The sequence below is a fragment of the Anoplopoma fimbria genome, chromosome 9, assembly GCF_027596085.1.
Source record: "Anoplopoma fimbria isolate UVic2021 breed Golden Eagle Sablefish chromosome 9, Afim_UVic_2022, whole genome shotgun sequence".
Classification (NCBI taxonomy): domain Eukaryota; kingdom Metazoa; phylum Chordata; class Actinopteri; order Perciformes; family Anoplopomatidae; genus Anoplopoma; species Anoplopoma fimbria.
Window position 1 is genome coordinate 30,311,968 of NC_072457.1, and position 20,113 is coordinate 30,332,080.

Here is a 20,113-nt window from a genome sequence, read left to right on the forward strand (position 1 = left end):
GGAGGCAGACGATAAAATAGAGTGTTGATCTTTACTGTGAGCGCTGGTGGTGGGCTGACCTCTGGTAGTGGGCAGCATGTCGGAGAGGCCCTGCCATGCCGTGACCATCTCCGGGTTCTTCTGGTCGGCAAAGTTCTTCCAAATACGTAGCGCTCCATCATCTGGAGAGGGGGGGGGGAAGCAGAGAGAGAAGTCAAGAGTGAGAGCCAGGAAAGAAAATTTAGATAAAGAGATGCAGTGAGAAGCAAAGGCCAATGCCAGAAGGAGTCGCAGCACACTCGTTTGTATTCTTAATGGATTTGAAAAGTGCATGTAGAGTTTGTGTAGGAGATTTGATGAAAAACTTGTTCTCAAAAGAATCAATAGAGAATGTAGCAGTATCTTAAAAGGCTTTTTGCCTGAAAGCATCTTGTTGGTATGAAACAAAGTGAGGCCGGAGTCTCTAACCCTATAAACCTGTCTGAACCGCGTCGCTACAGTAAGACACGGAGCTAAACATAAAACACGCTCAGGCACTCTTAGGGGAGAGAGAGAACTATTGCAACACATAAAAGCCTACACTTGATTTAAATTCTGTGTATTACTTTTTTAACGCTGTACATTTTGTATACGTGCAGATTACATTATGATGATATCTAAATGTATTAATGCCAAGGCTTTGGCAGGAGGTGTGCTATGAAATACAGCATATTCCAAACTTAGTTTAATTGTGCACTGTTAAGACAAAACTAAATAAATGTGTCTCTCTGTGTGTGTTTAAATGTAGAATTGTTTTCTACACTTCCTCTGGGCAGCGATGGTAAAAGACATAGGGGGGGTAATTGCTTTGTTTTGTTGGTGAATAATGTTGAATACACACGAGTGCAGCTTAGGGCGTGCGTTGGTTTGTGGGCGTAAGAGTCAAGTGTTTAAAGCTCGTCGCTGCTACAAATGAGTCTCGTTGAGAGTTACACTGTGCTGGTGGGCGCACACATTTAAGCTGCTCACTCAAGGAAAATATTACAAATTAGTAACTTTAATTTGTACTCTTTGCAGTAAAATCTGAGTCGTCGTCTCTGTAAGTGTATTCCTGTGCATGTGTGTGTTTCACACCTGTTGCAGTGAGCAGTAATGAGCAGTCGTGTCCGTTCAGGTACTCCATGGCTGTGATGCGAGTGTACCGAGGGTTTCCGTTGTAGAAGTAGTCCAGCCTCTCGCCCTTCTCCCAGTCCCAGAAACTACAGCAAACACACACACATGAACTCTCATTAATGATTTGATCTGTTTTAACATGTTAGACCATCACGTATGAAACTCAACCATTTGGTTAATTGTCTTAAAGCTGATTTAGTTTTTCATTCTGTGTGTTCTCTGACCAGATGCTGTCTTTGTCGGCCACAGCGATGCAGGTGTTGAAGGGGTGAAACTTCACAACAGATGGTACTCCAGGGTTTCGGTTGATGAATATTTGATCATCCAGACGGGAAACACCTGTAATAGGGGGATGAGCCAGAAAGGAAAAGGAGGAGATTTTCTTGAAACTGGAAAATCACAGGTTTGATTTCTGTTGAAGAGGATCTTGCTAAAATTGAACAAGGTTATCTTTTCTACCTTCTTAAGTTCTGTAAGTACTGCTTCCAGTATATAGCCACAACTCGCACTCTGAATCCAACACTGAAGAAAATTCTCATCATCTATTGCTTACTCTGCTTTTATATATTATCAAGCTATCCTTTGCTAATTTATTCCTAGTAAAGTTGCAAACCTTTACTGTGAATACATTTTTTGGGTTTAAAAAGTACTCAAAAGGTTATTTCCTCAACCAGCTGGGCGCTGCAGTTTTTAGTTTTGGACTGGACAGTTTGACATGTGGATTAATAGACATGTGTTGTGCTAGTGAGAATTTCAGGCAGCAGGGTGGTGTATGTAGGACTAAGTTAAAATATACTACAGTACCCATATCGATGGTATGAAAGAACAAGTCACCAAGTCCAACAGTGTGTTTAATTTAGTGTCTGTTTGTGGACAACAAAGGTGCTCAACGGCACAGAAGACAATAGATGCAATAAAGGGTTGATTTTGGTCTTTTTGTGGGATTTGTTAATGTTCTGCTGAACTGTAGACTGTTTATAATATCCCTCTCTATTTACTAGATAATAAGAGTGACCCTGAATAGTCAAATATTATATGATTCAATCTAAGGAGCCTGGTTCGACTGCCAATCCCACAGCGGAATCATGCAGATACTGGAACAATATGGTATTGAAACAAAGTATAATTTATTATTCATAAATAACAACATGGCTACTTCAAAATCAAAGATTAGGCCTACATTTATTATTAAAACACTTATATAAAAACATAGCACTATTAAAGAGCTAAATATATTTGCAAATTTATGAAAGATTCACAAAAATCTGCTCGGGGAGGAGCTTTGAAACAGCACATAGGCCTCTTACAGCTGTTAGCAGCTTGCGTCTCTCTTCTCCCATTGTCCCGCTGAAAACGTATCTCCAACCCTCCGGTTCCCCCTCAGGGAAACAATGTTAGTGCTGTTAGCAACGTTAGTTACGAGCCGCCATGTTGATTTCCATTGCGAGGCATTGGAAATTATCCAAATCTTGTATCTTGCACCTTAAAACCACCAAATAACGCTGTACCAGCTCCTACTAACATGGGTCTCCGTGGAGGATAAATCAGTAACACATACAGTGGGTACGGAAAGTATTCAGACCCCTTTAAATTTTTCACCCTTTGTTTCATTGCAGCCATTTGCTAAAATCGAAAAAGTTCATTGTTTGTACACTCAGCAACCCATCTTGACAGAAAAAACCAGAAATGTAGAAATTTTTGCAAATTTATTAAAAAAGAAAAACTGAAATATCACATGGTCATAAGTATTCAGACCCTTTGCTCAGTATTGAGTAGAAGCACCCTTTTGAGCTAGTACAGCCATGAGTCTTCTTGGGAATGATGCAACAAGTTTCTCACACCTGGATTTGGGGATCCTCTGCCATTCTTCCTTGCAGATCCTCTCCAGTTCTGTCAGGTTGGATGGTGAACGTTGGTGGACAGCCATTTTCAGGTCTCTCCAGAGATGCTCAATTGGGTTTAGGTCAGGGCTCTGGCTGGGCCAGTCAAGAATGGTCACAGACTTGTTCCGAAGCCACTCCTTTGTTATTTTAGCTGTGTGCTTCGGGTCATTGTCTTGTTGGAAGGTGAACCTTCGGCCCAGTCTGAGGTCCTGAGCACTCTGGAGGAGGTTTTCTTCCAGGATATCTCTGTACTTGGCCGCATTCATCTTTCCTTCAATTGCAACCAGTCGTCCTGTCCCTGCAGCTGAAAAACACCCCCATAGCATGATGCTGCCACCACCATGTTTCACTGTTGGGATTGTATTGGGCAGGTGATGAGCAGTGCCTGGTTTTCTCCACACATACCGCTTAGAATTAACGCCAAAAAGTTCAATCAATCTTATTTCTCATAGTTTGGGAGTCCTCCATGTGTTTTTTGGCAAACTCTATGCGGGCTTTCATATGTCTTGCACTGAGGAGAGGCTTCCGTCGGGCCACTCTGCCATAAAGCCCCGACTGGTGGAGGGCTGCAGTGATAGTTGACTTTGTGGAACTTTCTCCCATCTCCCTACTGCATCTCTGGAGCTCAGCCACAGTGATCTTTGGGTTCTTCTTTACCTCTCTCACCAAGGCTCTTCTCCCACGATTGCTCAGTTTGGCTGGACGGCCAGGTCTAGGAAGAGTTCTGGTCATCCCATACTTCTTCCATTTAAGGATTATGGAGGCCACTGTGCTCTTAGGAACCTTGAGTGCTGCAGAAATTCTTTTGTAACCTTGGCCAGATCTGTGCCTTGCCACAATTCTGTCTCTGAGCTCCTTGGGCAGTTCCTTCGACCTCATGATTCTCATTTGTTCTGACATGCACTGTGAGCTGTAAGGTCTTATATAGACAGGTGTGTGCCTTTCCTAATCAAGTCCAATCAGTTTAATTAAACACAGCTGGACTCCAATGAAGGAGTAGAACCATCTCAAGGAGGATCAGAAGAAATGGACAGCATGTGAGTTAAATATGAGTGTCACAGCAAAGGGTCTGAATACTTATGACCATGTGATATTTCAGTTTTTCTTTTTTAATAAATTTGCAAAAATTTCCACATTTCTGTTTTTTTCTGTCAAGATGGGTTGCTGAGTGTACATTAATGCGAAAAAAAATGAACTTTTTCGATTTTAGCAAATGGCTGCAATGAAACAAAGAGTGAAAAATTTAAAGGGGTCTGAATACTTTCCGTACCCACTGTATGTGATATGTCAAAAACAAACGTTATCTGGGGTATTTTCAGTTGTATATATTGACAGGACAGAACAGAGTAAAACAGAACAGAACTAAAAAGCAACCAGGCCTTTATAACAACATTTAAAAACAGAACATACTGGAATGAATGGCTGGGTATGGGAAAAAAACAAGTTTTACAGCATTGCTAGGTTACATATTAGTAATTGTAGGACTTGATGCGACGCAAGGGAAAAAAACTTCTATGGTAGGAAATTCAAGGCGGAAGAAAAAGTCTGTTGGTTCACCTCTTTGTCAGATTTTAATGGAGTATAATACAGTGCCAGCGCACCCTGATGCCACTGAAAATTCACTGCCTCACCATATGTTGTCATAGCAACAACACATATCATTCCACAAGCCTGTCCTTGGCTACCTGAGCACACTCTGGAGACCGCCGTAATGAGATGAAAAAGAATGAGGAAAAATCCATCATGAATTCATCGCTGATGTGTTGGGGGAAAAAAATGTAGTTGGAGGGAAAAAGCTGAGGCCTTTGGTTAAAAGATGAGCGAGATCATCACCATTGATTCGCTTTTGTTTGTGCTATTTGACGGCACATATGATGTGGAACTACTGAAACTACCCCGAGGACTTTAAAACTGCGTGGTGATGGGTGTACACTTTGCATCACAAACGACCAGATCGGGTTTACAAGCCAAAATATATCTCTTATACATTTTTTTCTCCACTTGTTCTTAGCTTTTCTGCCTCCGTCTCGCCTCCTCCATCCTCAGCCTTCTCTGCCCTCCGTCCCACCCTCCCTCCTCCTCTCTCCTCCTCTCATCTTGTTTCTCTCTGGAGTGAACAGACTGAATGAGGGCAACCCTACTACTTCTCTCTTTCAAAAAAAAAAAAAAAAACTGAGTATAGAGGGGAATTCAATGATTTAGCAAGCAGACACGTGCTAGCGCAAGCCTCAGCTCTGACGCCAATCTCCTCGTGACTCTGTGTGTGTGTGTGTGTGTGTGTGTACGTTTGTATGTGCGGAGGGGGGCTGCCAATGACGTTGGAGGTGTTAGCTATTCTGTTTGAGAGGCTCCGACTTCGCCGTGGGAGTCTGTGTGTGTGCTAGCACCCCAGGGCTTTTTAATGTGTTGGTTTCTGGGTCTAAGTTTGAGTTTGTGTGTGAAGTGAGTCCAGTGACTCATAAAGGGGACTATAGATTGATCAATCCTCCTGCATCATTGCAAATCATCTGCGTGCTTACTCACATGTCTGAAATAAAGCTGCAAATTGTGGTTATGGAACTGCCTCTGCTGACATGTAGTCCCGGTAAACGTATCTAACAATACCCATTTGCACAAACATTTGCAATTACACCATTCTGCTGAGCATGCTTAGCCAAATGCCAATATTCGTTTGGAGTCCCTCAAGGTTTGATTCTTGGACCCCAGACTATCGGTGGAAAAATAACAATCCGCCAAAATATTATCCATTGGTAGACTTACTATAACAAGCCTATGGTATTCAACAAAATAACATTAGTTGAGCTCCAATGTGCACATTGAAATACGTGTGTGTGTGTGTGTGTGTGTGTGTGTGTGTGTGTGTGTGTGTGTGTGTGTGTGTGTGTCACTAACCCTTCTGTGTGATGCCTCGGCTCTGCCTTCTCACGCGAGTGTTTCTCAAGAACCGCCACTGCCGCTCCATCCTCACCTGACTCTCCACGTCATGCTCCTCTGGGATCTGAAAGAGTGAATTTAAAAATAAAATAAAATCAGTGCTTGGAGCTCCACAAGCCGAGTGCCATATTGCTGGTAGACATATCTCCAAAACTAAGCAATTCACACCAAAACAATTTTGGGGTGAACTGTCCCTTTAACACATGTACTGAATGCATTTCCCCTCCAACATTTTGAAACCCGCATGGTTTACCCTGCCTTTTTCTTGTGCATAGCTATGTTACTTAGCTTGTTACTGCCACCAACTGCTGACAAGTGGAAAAGCTTCAAATTGTCAGAAATGTGTATCGGTTGTAGCTGCGCATCCTTTTGAGAGTGCTACAACATACAACAATTTGGCAGCACTCAGGGTTGAAAACTCCACAGGGTAAGTTTAAAGGAATGGTAAAGGAGAAGTCACAGGGCCCTGCTGCTGTTTGCCAACAAGAAGTTCCAGCAAGTTCCTCCTACTTGAACCCACAAATAGTAATTTTTACATTTGGGATTATGTACGGAGTAAACAAATGAGATACAAGATGGTCAACAGTGAGCTCTGGAGGTGTCGTTGGGTGTTTTTTTTTTTCATTTGGGAGACAGCCATTTTAGCTCAACTTCTAGTTTTTATGCTAAAGTAAGCTATCATAAATCATCATCATGTTACAAATCATCTAAGCATATTCCTCAAAAGGTTGAACTACTCCTTTAAGCCTTAGATCTGGTTGTCAGGGCACAGCATGCTCTCAGATTGCACCAGTGGGATAATGGATATTACAAAAGTTATCGACTTGTCTCATCACATTACAGGCTTGAATACTTTGCTAACTCCAATGTAAAGTGATGCGCACACTGTAACTCAGATAATTACTCAAGTCATCAAGTTCCCTTTGTTCAATCACATCTGATCACGTCTGTTGAGCAAAGACACAATATGAAAAGTATTAACTTTGTGACAAAATGCCCCACAGAGATTTAGTCCCGGCTTTATTTTAATGACTCACTTTTTAATATGACATTCAATATGCAGAATGTGTATGATTTCTTCAGTTCAAAGTATTAAAAGCATAAATTAAAACATTATATTAACTTGCTATAATATGCATATTTGACGGATGAACAAATAAACAGAGTGTACAGAATGGAGAATAAAGTGTGTGTTTTTGTGTGTGTGTGTGTGTGTGTGTGTGTGTGTGTGTGTGTGTGTGTGTGTGTGTGTGTGTGTGTGTGTGTGTGTGTGTGTGTGTGTGTTTAAATGCTGGCTGCCAGTGTGTGCTTATTAAGCACATTTCCACAAGGCCTCGAATACCCACTGAATGCTAAACAGCTTGACACATACACACAGCTACAGTGCCATGTGACCACTCTACTACTGTGTGTAATCAATATTCATGTAATGTCCTCTCTCTGCGTATGTCGCTTTAAGGGAAACACAACACACATTAAAGGGTCTCATTATATGTCTGTGAGAAAAGATGAGATTTTAAATTTTCTAAAATGTCCATAGAGCTACTGAAAATCATGGTGATCCATTTTCCAAGTTGGATCTAAATAGTTTTATCTCTTACGTTTATGACTTAAAAACAGGTGATTTTTTTTTTCTCCCAGGATCATTTTATCTAAGTCAATGTTTTCCATGTGTGAAAACAAGTGAGGTCTTGGCAGGTAAAAACAATAGTTTGTCAGGATCATTTATAAAGAGCTATTTTGGACTTTAGCTGGTAAAAAAAAAAAAAGTTTCTTTACATTTTCAAAGAATGTAGCGGAGGTCTTATTTATTCATTTAAACCAAATCCTCCTCCTGTGTTCACACACACAGATACAACTTAGTAAGCAGTCTCTGGCCACTCAGGAAGTTGCAGTTCTTTCGCAGATCTTAACTACTATGTTGTTTCTGCAGACATAAAAATAACTTGATTGGTTTTCTCATGGTTGTCGCTCACATTGCGCCAGAACTTAATTGCACAGACGGGGTTGTCCACATCCTTTTGGTCAACTGTGTTTATGACCACTGCTCTGTCCCTTTCAAATAGTAACCTGTAGCTTTGGACATCTTTTTCTTTTTAATCACACTCTCATGTGAATACAGTCTTCACTGACCTTACTCCTCACCCCCCCAAAGCTGTAGGTGTCTAAAACACACACACGTTTTGCTCTCATGCTGCTGACAGTGATATGATAACCCGGGTGCACACTTTGAGGAATACTCACTCTCACATACACCCCCCCCCCACACACACACACACACAGAGCTTTGCAATGGAGTGGAGTTTTATGGCAGCACTCAAAATTTTGCCAACACAGCATTCTGATTCCTGCTACAGCAGAACCCTTCTCCTCCTCTCCGGCTGCTCTTTCACTCAGTCTTCACTCTGCTTTTTATCACCTTTTGTTGCCACTCTAACTTTCATCCTGCCATGCTCTTTATGAGTTTTACTTCACTTTCAACAGTTTTTTCCTCTTACTCCCACATAGTCCTTCCACCTGTCTGTTTGTATTCTCGCTCTTTTAAAATATTATATTTTTTATCATCTATGACTTCTTTTTTGGTGCGCTCTCTCTTTGTCCTTTACTCATCTTTTTGCACCAAATGTCTTTGTGTTGTAAATATTTTATTTTACTAAATCCACTTTCTTCTTCACTTTCTTTCTGTATCAGCCTCTTTGTTTCTCATGCACACATGCTTCACTTATACTTTTGTTCCCTATTTTTTTTCCATCTATTTGACCCTCAAACTTGCCTCTCTTTTTAAATAATTCCCCCCTTCTTTTTTAAAACTCAACAAAATGTGCTGACACCATTTGTTTTACCTTTTTTTTCCCACGGAGGATGGCATGGAGAGGCTGTTTCAAAAGGCGGAAGCTTGATTTAATATTACGAAACTCTGCACCAACTGCTGTGCACGGTAAAAAGCACTTCTTTTAATCTTAAATTTCACTCTGGAGGATGCTAAGTCATGGATCTCAGTGAGCTCAATTATTCAGCTAAGCCATCTTGTACAAGCAGCAGGTACTATCTCACACTGCGATTGGTCCCTCACCTGCTGTTTCCTAAAACGACTTTGTAAAATACGTTCTATAACACAGTTCATGTCCTCAGATGGCTCCCTCACTCCTGGAGCCATTGTAAAATGCATGACAAAGTGCACCTATGACACAACTTCACATAAATATTCATGTGAAAACTGATATTACCCGTCATAGTACTTTTGTGTTGCTTAGCAACCACTCTAAGCTGTTGTTCAAGAACTAGATTGCTTGGCGTAGGAAGAATTAGAAAAAGAAATATTTTTAAATTATTGATTTAAGAAAGATAGATCTGCTCTTTTTCTTTTTTAATTCACTAATGTGTAAAAATGTCGGCATTTTATCAAAGCAATAACTCAACATGTTTCTTTAAGCCTCTGTGTGGAGCCCATCCTTGAGGTTTATTGTCAAATAAAAACTAGATTTACCACCTCGCAGTTGTGTGCCTCTGCCAACCAGTCAAGTTGCAGTTTACCTTCATGTCCGTCCAAAATGCCATCATTTAATCCTTTTAGAGATGTGTGTGAAATTGTCATAATAGTAAATTAATTCTTGAGTTATGGCCAACTACAATTACCACCTTGCGGTTGTACGCCTCCGCGAGTGCAATTCTCTCAAAGCTTTCCTAAAAAATCCTGTTCAAGAGAATGGGATGGATGTAAGGTCACAGTGACCTTTGACCACCAAAATTGAATCAGATAATTTTATCGTCCAAGTGAAAGTTTGTTCCATCCAGATATCACTGAGATATCAGGTTCATGAGAATGAGATGTATGGACGGAAGGACATCTGTGAGGAGGCCGACACGGAGGTCTCTCACACACACACACACACACACACACACACACACACACACACACACACACACACACACACACACACACACACACACACACACACACACACACACACACACACACACACACACACACACACACACACACACACACACACACACACACACACACACACACATATATATATATAAAGGACTATCAGATGACCCACAGTGGAAGGGCAGAGTGAGAGGTGAAGACAGAAACGGTAAAAAGTCAGGATGGATGGAAAAGATGAGAGAATCTGTGACGCTACCTTCATGACAGGCTGAGCGAAATACTTGGCGCTCCAATCACAAAGGCCCGTCTGGAGGGCTGGACATATGTAGTTCCTGTGACCGCCCGGCTCGTCACCATCTTCAGCTGCCTGGACACACACACACAAACAAGCATACATTTTAGTGATTCAAAGCGTTGAACCCTCTCTCCCAAAAAGATGTCCAACTTTTACTCAAATTTCACATTGAAAACAGTGCAGTTGCTGAAAACTGTTTATTTTACCCACACAATGCCTGCTTCACACACAAAGACTCAGTCAGTAGGAAGTTCCTCTACCTGCTCAGGTCCCTTGTCAAACATCTTGCGGGTGCGAGGGAACTGGTGGGAGTGAGGCGCCTGTCCTCCCAATGTGGGGGTGTAGGGAGGTCGTGTGGCCGGCTGCTCTCTGGTGGGGGGTTTGGGCACCTCGTTGGTCAGACTGGAGCTGCTGGTGCTGGGCATTGGAGGAGAACCACTGGACGGAAATAAATTAACATGAGGACAGGAAACAAAGTGGCAGAACTTTATCAGCTTTGCCTTTTCATTCTCTTAGTGTCTACAGAAACAAGTAAAGAAAACAAGTTGGCTTGTATTTTTATATTCATCATATAATATTTATTTCTATATCCATAATTTTGTGTGATCATTCCTCATTAATTTTATTTCTTGTCTTTTTTCTTCATTATTTTCTAATAAATGAGGAAAAAAGACTAACTTCAAGAAATAAAATTAAAGACAAAAAGATCTGTATGATCTTGTTCAGCCACAATACAAATAAGAATATTTTATGAAATTGAGTTTATTCTAACTGTGTGAGTTGACTCTTGTTTTGTCAGAAACCCCATTAAGGAGTTAACATTATTCATCTGAAGGTTCCTTAAACTGCCTATTAAATAATATTGTGTCTACGCTTTGCTAGAGGGAAGGCTGCTGTATGCATGATGCCTATGTTTTGGGGCTTTACTGTAATGAGTTTTCTTTATTTTCGGATGTTTGTGAGTGTATTAGATATATTTTCTCACCCAGCTTGGTGGATGTGCGTGCCTTTGCTGGTGGGGCTAGCTGGAGCCGACTGGGTGAGAGATCCAGAGTCCAGGATCCTCTGAGGCCGGGCGTTCATTGTTGCCTGTCGACAAACAAACCTTAGGTTAAAGTCCCGTAGTATAATCAAGTCATCCCACTGGAATCGTGAAATCAGAGATTAAAAAGGATGGAAGGGACGGGAAGACACGCCTGTGATCAGGATTAGAAGAAATACCTAAAATCGGGATATTCTTTTCACTGTAACAGCGTGTAAAAAGTGCAGCACTTTACAAAGTTTTCCTCAATTTCCAGAACTTTATCTCATCAGGCGAAGCAGGTAATATAACCTCTTCATTGTGAGTTGTCTAATGGCTGCTCCCAAGGGAGGGGCAAACTTAATAAAGACAATAGAAACAAAGCATCATTGATGAATAGCAAGAGTTGTTGTTTACTCAAGCCAGGTGGAGAGAAAACTGTGTGCAGCCTAAATCTAGTTAACACAGGCAAACACATTTTACTACCTTTGATTTTATTTCTATGCTAATTACAAAATTGCGGCAGCTATCTTTTGCTTGTGCTTGTGTCCAAAAAGCTGAGAGGGAGAGGGAAAAGTTTCCAATGCAAAGTTTACACACATTCAATCCACAGCAGTTACAAGTGTTAGCTGTTAGAGCTTCATTAAGAGGGAATTGGAAATGAAACAAAACAGCAGTAAAACTGGCTGAAAGGGTTATTATGGAAATAGCTCAGTCACTAATCTTAGTACCTTTTCCACTGAAGCACAAAATCAATATGACGAGAAGGACATAAACAAAGAAAATCAGATAAAAAATCTTCAGTATATGCTGATTTAAAAAGGGATGATTTGTAGTTTATGTGTGAAACTAGATTATGGCAAAACTGAGCTCCACACTGCAGCATAAATCCTGCTGGAGCTCAGTTGAGAGTTAGAAAGAGGTTGCGGCAAAGTGCAGCTGTAAACTGTTGAAAGCTCAGACAAAAGAATCTTTGAAAAAAAAAAAAGGGAGCAGGATGGATGTGTGGTAATCATACTGTCCTGCGTTAAGAGGTTAAAGGTTTTATTCACGCACTGACAAACTATTTTCTTACTACTGAACTACACCCTCCAACTGTATCACCGCCAAGAAGGAAGCGTGTGTCTCATGGACGAGAGGCTGGTCTTGTGACAGCGTGAGATGTAAACATTAATGACGTCCTCCATAGTTGAGCGGTTACAGTTATCATAGCAGTATCAAGTACAGATGCACGCTTCAATCTGCAGTGTGATAACAAGGTTTGTGGATTATCTTGAGTAACCAGGTCATGACTTCTGGAAAGTGACATTGCTTTTGAGCTTTGAAAACCCAACCCGAATTCCTATATATTTGAGAGACCAATATTTCCAAAACCAAGCATCTAACACCAAAACAATCTAGATTGATAAATAGGTAAGAAGGTAAATCTTTATTTAGGTTTTTGGGGTAAGCTGTCCCTTTAAGGAAATGAAACATCAAATAATATAACTTTACCAGATGTTGGTATGAATGTGAAGTTGCAAGCTCATCAGTTAAAACGACTCAATTATGCGACATGTTCATGGGTTATTCATCAAGATTTGCGGGTCATCAACATGTGGTAAACAAACATCATGCTAACCCAGGAGGCCCCACGTCTTATCTGCTGACAAGCTTTCCAGAAAATGTGATATGCAAAACTTCCACATTAGCAGGAAACGGGGGTAATCGGTTCTACCAGCTGCTTCTCTCCACGCTGGGAAACAGCTTGCTCTCCATTTTCAACTCGCTTCCCCTCACTTTCTCCATCATTAATGAGTGAGTCAACTGAGCAAAAAAAAAAATAGTGCATGTGAATAGACCACGCTATTAGCAAAGGCTCTGACGTCTCAGAAAAACTGTTCCTGTTTAATTATTTAAGGAAAGAATGCCTTGATGTATGATGATGACACAGAAGTGGTGAACGTGAGAGGTGATTGGTCAAGGCAGAGACGGTGGACTGATGAGGGAAGATGTGATTGGTGGGTTCGGTGGACATGGGGTAAGTATGTGAAAAGAGAGATCTGCTGCGTCAGGTTAGGAAATTAAGAAGATTCAAACTCTTAACTATTTTCTTGTCAATAAATTATGGAAAAATAAAATGAGAAGGAGTATTGCCTTCCCAAGGTCCATTCAAACATTTAAGGATTTTATATGGTCATGTTTTTTTGGTGAAAAAAACAATCGGATTTCAAATTTAAAAAAGGGTATACATCTACTTTTGTCCTGCAACTTCACTGGTCCAACTAACAGACAAAAGACCAGACACAGGATGTAAAAAAGACTCAATGCATTCAGCCCAGCATCATGCAGCAAGAGGGGGCTATTAAAAAGTATTTAATGCTTTCATCATCTGAGAAGCAAGTTCATTTTAATTAGCTGCTGACCTTGTTCACTTTGTTACAAATCAATAACATTTGACATTTAAAATCCTAATTAAAAGAGCTGGATTCCCAGTTAGGCTAATGTTAACACTTCTGAACTTGCGATGGATGTTTTCTGATTAAGCTGTCTCCGATGAGCTCTCTGCAACAAGAAAAATGATCTGGCCTCCATCTATCATAACACATTCACTTCAGAAAGTAGGCATTTAAAGGTGTCGAGCTTGTCTTTTTTTAATTTTTAACTGTTTATCAAGTTTTTTCAGGTATACAGAGAAGACAGTTACGGCTTAAATCCCTCATCACTGCTTTCACGTCATGATAGTACGAGTACACCACATTGAACATGTGACAGGAATGACACTAGTGCCACATGGTGTAACACGTACAACTTTGAGCCAAAGACAAGTGTGTGATCTCATGCCAGTCAGATTAATTATTATTATTATTATTAGTTCAGTCGAAATCAGCACACGTCAAAATCCGAATTTCTGGCATATTCAAGTCATGTCTCAAATCAATCAGGACATGTCAATCCCAAGTTAAGTGAATTGAAAAAAAATCAAGAGGTTAAGTATCCAGTCAAAGGAGACAAGTTCAAGTCAACCCTCAAGCCCATCTAGAAAAAAAAAGTAAGATCTCAAGTAAACTAAGTGTTGCGTCAATCAAGTTAAGTCTTCTCTGTTTAAGTACAAGTCTCAAGTCAGTGGAGACAAGTTCAATTCAAGTAGCAAGTCCCTTGAGAGTAAGTCAAGTCAAGTCACACCTTCTCAATTGCAAGTCTTTCAGATCTACAAATGCTGACCATTATAATCACACAGCATTTAAATATTTTCCAGTTATTTATGGGCCTACAAATTAAATAATCAAGCTGTGAGGTAATGGAAGGAGAGTGAGAACATGATGTGTTTGCTCTCACATTTTAAGTCAAGTCTTGCGGCAGTTTGAGGCGCAAGTCCCCAGTTTTATCAATCGAGTCTGACTTGTATCACGTCTCAAACCTGAAATCTACAGCTCTTAATTAACAGAGTCGTTAAGATGACGCAGTAGGTCTGGGGCGGATGCAGTGCTTGGTGGAATTATGTCTTTCTTTTTCAGTTGTGTGCCCTGTGGTTATAGAATTGCTGAAAATATGTTTGTCAGCTGGTAAAAAACAACAGGATTTTATTTACATTGTAAATAAAGTCCAGTTATTTTTTATTGCAGTCCAGCAGGGAGTCTCACTGCAGAGATGCTGCTCTTGTGAAGGTAACTGAGGGGACAATGGTGTTGGTGGTAGGAAACACAAGACATTCAGCGGGTTAGGATGGGTGGTGGACTATAGTGGTTATTATGGCTCCTTAAGTTACGGCAGCCTCTCTGCTCTGCCAAGCCTCGGGGAGTCATCGGCCCTTAACTGCATTTACACAAAAGTAATGGCTTTTTGGAGGAAGAAAATGCCAGTAGGAGGGTGGGGCATGTGTGCTGGAAACAGATCTTTTTTCACTGCATAACCATGTCATGAAAAGAACTTGCATACGGAAACAGAGACAAAAAGTAAATTATTACATTCCCATTAAACTCTCAAAAACAATGTCCTCACTCATCTTCAAAATTATTTACAGTGAGTATGGCAGTGCAACGGCTTCAAATCTTGGATCCTCCATATTTTAAGCAACACAATGATAATGGCTCTAACAATAAGCTCAGTGTTCAATATGAGTGTATGATTTCAAAGAACATGGTCCAGTAGCTTTTAAAGGGTCAATCACACAATACCTTGTATGCTATGCTGTTGAGCACCTTCATGGCCAGATCTGACACTTCAGGAAAAGGGTCTGCAGCGAGATGTAGCAGCACTCTCCAGATCTGAGTGTAAACACTGTTGAAGGACACACCTGGAACAGACATAAGCAAATAATGTTTGAATTTGCTCATACATACGTTGGAGACGAATACACCCAGCAACACATACATCTAACTCTTGCGTAACCCTCATCACTCCCATTTAAGTTCATTAACACAGCAGAGCTAACAGCTAAGTGGTACAATCATCTCATTAGCATCATGTGTCCTGCCATTTCCTCTGCTGCAGTTGTTGGATGTGTTGAGGTGGCAGCGGAAAAATGACCTCCGGTGTCGGATAATGTACATCATTAATACTGACACACACACACACACACACACACACACACACACACACACACACACACACACACACACACACACACACACACACACACACACACACACACACACACACACACACACACACACACACACACACACACACACACACACACACACACACACACACACACAGCTGGCTCTCCTCATCCACTGGAGCTTCTTTGCTGTTGCCGTTATCATGAATACAAATGAACAAAGTCTCTCCACTCTGAGGTAGTTTTTGTTTCTAACTATAATCTTCAGCTTTGTATTTACAGTGAAGGGGGAAAGTTTATTATTTTATGGTTTTCAAAAAGTTGTGATTTTAAACTAATCTGACTGCATGTTAGCTCATTAGCCAATCTTCTCTAGTCCTCTCCTTAAATTCTTCGAGAGATGCTCGCTGATATCAGCTTGTTTAGAGCCTCAACCTGCCAGATGTGCATATCTTTGTGTTGCCAACAACCTTCTCCTTTTCCCCAAACCCTCCCTAATTCTGGGCTAAATAACTTTAGCATGTTGTCTCTGCAGTGCACTGAGCCTCCTTCCCGGTTGCTGTGCCTTTTCTGCTTTGCCCCTTTGTCTGTCAGCTTCAATCTGTCGCCTGTCTCTCCTCCCTCAGTGTCAGCCACGGGGACACTGAGCAGTATTAGTTTCTCATCTGGCATCCACTTTTCGGTTTCCACCCCTCTTTCCCTCTCCTCCTCAGATCTTCTCAATCATGCAGGTGGTCCTGTGAATTTGACCTGTGAGGATTACCACTTTTATCTCATTTCTTTTTATCATCTCACTGCTTCCCCGTCCTCACTTTGCTCCTTAGGGTGCTGTGGAGAAGAGGGAATGACTGAAGCCTGGGCCGTCTTTTAGCTCCTCTCAAGAGAGTGACAAGAGGGTTCAATGGGCCTTAGCTTCAAAAGACAGGAGACAAAGGAGGGGAGCAGGGTGGAGGGCTACAGGTTGGGGATAGATGGATACAACACACACAAGAAAAAATCTGCAAAAGGTGAGGAGCAGAGAGGCCAGAAAGAGTAAAGATGGAGGTAAAAAAAAAAGGGAACAGGGAGAGATACAATATTTCAGAAGCCCGTGTGCTGTGAGATATGACAGAGATGGGTAAGAAAGGCAAAAAGAGATGGAGAAGTATGACGGAGTGGAAAAAGAACAAGAAACCAAGAGAAGAATGAAGAGCAAAGACATGGAAACGAAGCGAAGGCGAGTGATTGAGTTAAAGAGGTGATTAGGCTGTAGCCTAAGGGGCAGAATATGATTAGCGATGGCTAGCCAGAGCGCTACTTGCTGCAGTAAACAGCCAGTTGATAAATGTGAAATATGGTTCCTTTCCCATTTAACTGCTGCGCTACATTACGAGTGCACACAAATTACCGCTGCACAGTCCACATGAGGGAACGTGACGGCTGACATTACTCACTGGCTGAATGCTGCACCAGTGACTTGTCCTGACTTGACACAGTGGAATGGATGTACAGTAGTAAAGATGTTAATTATTGGCTAAATGAACCACTGCAACACTGCTTTATGGCCTACTCAATTTTGGCAGATGACATTAAATACTTTTGACTCTGCATAGCGATTTCTAGAGCTGTAAATGTTTGAGGCATAAAAATGCATTTGAACATTTGAAAGCAGAGAAGCTCCTCTGTAAGGCATAGTTGAAATATATTTCACAGAGGAATGTAAGCAATGCAAGCAGCACCAATTCATTTCTGTGATGCTCTTCAAATGGGAGAGAGCCTACAATACACTGACACAGGTAGAAGTGACTCAAAGCCCATGATGTGACAAAATATAAATGTCAATGCAGATTCAGGAAATGTTAAGCACGGTGTTACTTTAGACGCCTTTATCAGACATTTACTGGAGCTATATATGCATTACAATTTTGCCTCTCATTCACACACTGGCAGTGAGATAGCATGCTGGTCCGACTATCAGGAGCAATTTGAGGTTGAGTGTCTTGCTCAAGGACACATTGCCTTGTGGACAGGAGCTGGGATTAAACCACCAACTGTTTGATTAGTTGACAACCTGAACCACAGCTGGCCTTATACCAATGAAATATCTCAACTATTGGATGGATTGCCAACCAGAAAATCTTAAAAATTAATATGTTAGTAATACACATTTGCTAAAGATAAAAAACAAACTTCCATTTCCATTACATCCTGGTGTGGCTGTGACAGCGTACTAGGATTTTTACAAACTATAGTAAGAAGGAAAAGATAAATAAGGAAAAGAACAAATGTTTAAAATGTAAATCACTACTCTGCCATGACTCCCACACAGTTTTTCTATCCTGCTGGTTTCCTGCAGGCCAGTGTCCAGCCATCGCCATTGATGACGCCGTGGTGACGCCAACTGGGACTGTGAGGAATCTGGGTGTGACCCTGGACGACCAACTGTCGTTCTCAGCAAACATTGCATCGGTCACACGCTCCTGCAGATTCCTCCTCTACAACATCAGGAGGATTCTCCCCTTCCTCACTGAGTGCTAGCCTACAGGGCAGTGAAAGGAACAGCTCCTTCCTATCTCCAGGCCTTGGTCAAGCCCTACACCCCCGCCCGACCACTTCGCTCTGCTGCCTCGGGGCGATTGGTTGCCCCGTCGCTCAGAGGTCCCTGCGGCCGATCCACCCGGTCACAGCTTTTTTCTGTCCTGGCCCCTCAGTGGTGGAATGAACTCCCCACTGACCTCAGGACAGCAGAGTCGCTGCCCATCTTTAGGCGCAGGCTGAAAACTCACCTCTTCAAGAAGTACTACCCTGAGCCTTCCTCGTAGCACTTATTGTATGTATTTCGTGCACTTATCCTATTCGTTTAGTTGCACTTATTGTATTCGTATTCGTTTACTGCACTTATCCTATTCGTATTAGTTTATTGCACTTATTGTATTCGTATTAGTTTGTTGCAATTATTGTTTTCGTAGTAATTTGCCTCTGCACTGTACTTTTGCTCTGGTTTATGCTTTAAGATGCTTGTTTAAGAAAGGAGATGCACTGATGACTTCTGGTGACTAGTAGTTCTCTTGAATACCTATGTTGAATACACTTCCTGTAAGTCGCTTTGGATAAAAGCGTCTGCTAAATGACTAATGTAATGTAATTTAGCATTTATGGATTCAATTTGTTTTAGATAAAATAATACACAGGCCACTTTACCTGTCAACATTTGTTTCTGGTTGTTTGCAGTGTTAAAACATAGATGTGAAAAAAATTAGAATTTTATTCCAAAAGATAGAAACCAGTTCATATATTCTTCAGGAGAGATGAAAAACAAAACCCCCAAGGGGCGTATGAAGAAAACTTCTAACGAGACAAAAGATGGAGGCAAATGAGAAAACAACAACAAAAGTCAAAATGACAAGTGAAGTCTCGGCTGAGTTAGATAACTGAATGAAAACCTAAATGCCATCACAAGGTGGAATTTGACATACTTGATCTGCACTCTCAAGTTTATATTTCAGTCGTTTCTTTACGCTCCTGAATATTTCTACAGACATCCATTCATCTGCTCTGCCTAGCTTGGTGAAACATGCAGCACAATGCGAGGTGGGAGTTATAAACAAGTGCACTGGGAGGCTGGGACTCTTTTCAGCCGTGGTGGGGGCACAGCTTAGTGGGCGAGGGGCTAATGTGTTTTTTAACCTGTTTACCAGGGAGACCCTGCGCCAGCAGGACATCGAATGCTATATCTATCAGATAAAAGGGTAATGAGAACAAACACTGTGCTTTTTTATTGTTGTTTTTCATTTTTTTCATCAAACATTAACTCCCAAGCTTTGGTGTCCCATTGTACTTGAACCCTAAAAAGAAAATGTAGAAATGCTACACTATATGTATATGTGAAGAGAAGTGGATGAAGAAATGACCCGTATCTTCCCATAAAGGAAAAACGTCAGACAACATATTTGATCACCTTTACTTTGTCAGTGTGTGAGAGAGAAAAATGTACTTAAAAAATTGAATAAGTACCTTCATATAAGTGCAACTCAATCCAGATTTACACAGCAGATTGTGTTAAAGTTGAATTTAAGATCAGAGGAAAATGGTCTGTTTCCTCAAAAGGCCGATATGACGCTGAGCTCGACTCCGTCAGACACACTTAAAATAAGGTGGCATTCATTTAACCAACGAGTCAAAGAAAACCAGCTGAAAAGGAAATTTCATTATAGTACCTGAACCTACTTGAATGCCAAGTCAAATTCACTGTTCTCCATAGCTCTATTTACTTTTCCATTTGATTTCCATTTCAACTCATTTACCATTATGCCAGGAAAGAAATGACATACTGGGACGTGATAGCTCGGCTGGGAAATTACATGAGGGTTGTAACCTTAAATGCAACAATGTGAGGAGAGAGAAAGCGGAGGGGGGGTGAGGGGAGGAGGAC

The 20,113-nt window shown here is 41.2% G+C and overlaps 1 protein-coding gene across 3 annotated transcripts in view; it reads right to left on the bottom strand.

Annotated features, from left to right (window-relative positions):
• Positions 1-20,113, bottom strand: part of rptor (regulatory associated protein of MTOR, complex 1) — a 146,960-nt gene that overhangs the window by 17,796 nt on the left and 109,051 nt on the right. For 2 of the 3 annotated variants that reach the window (XM_054604164.1, XM_054604163.1), the window contains exons 22-29: positions 15,317-15,435; positions 11,124-11,227; positions 10,399-10,576; positions 10,100-10,210; positions 5,907-6,012; positions 1,356-1,470; positions 1,093-1,217; positions 60-161 (exon numbers count right to left, since the gene is read on the bottom strand). In XM_054604164.1, the coding sequence (XP_054460139.1) occupies positions 60-161; positions 1,093-1,217; positions 1,356-1,470; positions 5,907-6,012; positions 10,100-10,210; positions 10,399-10,576; positions 11,124-11,227; positions 15,317-15,435 (960 nt within the window). Of the gene's footprint in view, positions 1-35; positions 162-1,092; positions 1,218-1,355; positions 1,471-5,906; positions 6,013-10,099; positions 10,211-10,398; positions 10,577-11,123; positions 11,228-15,316; positions 15,436-20,113 lie in introns of all 3 variants that reach the window. The other variant, XM_054604161.1, reaches the window with a different exon arrangement.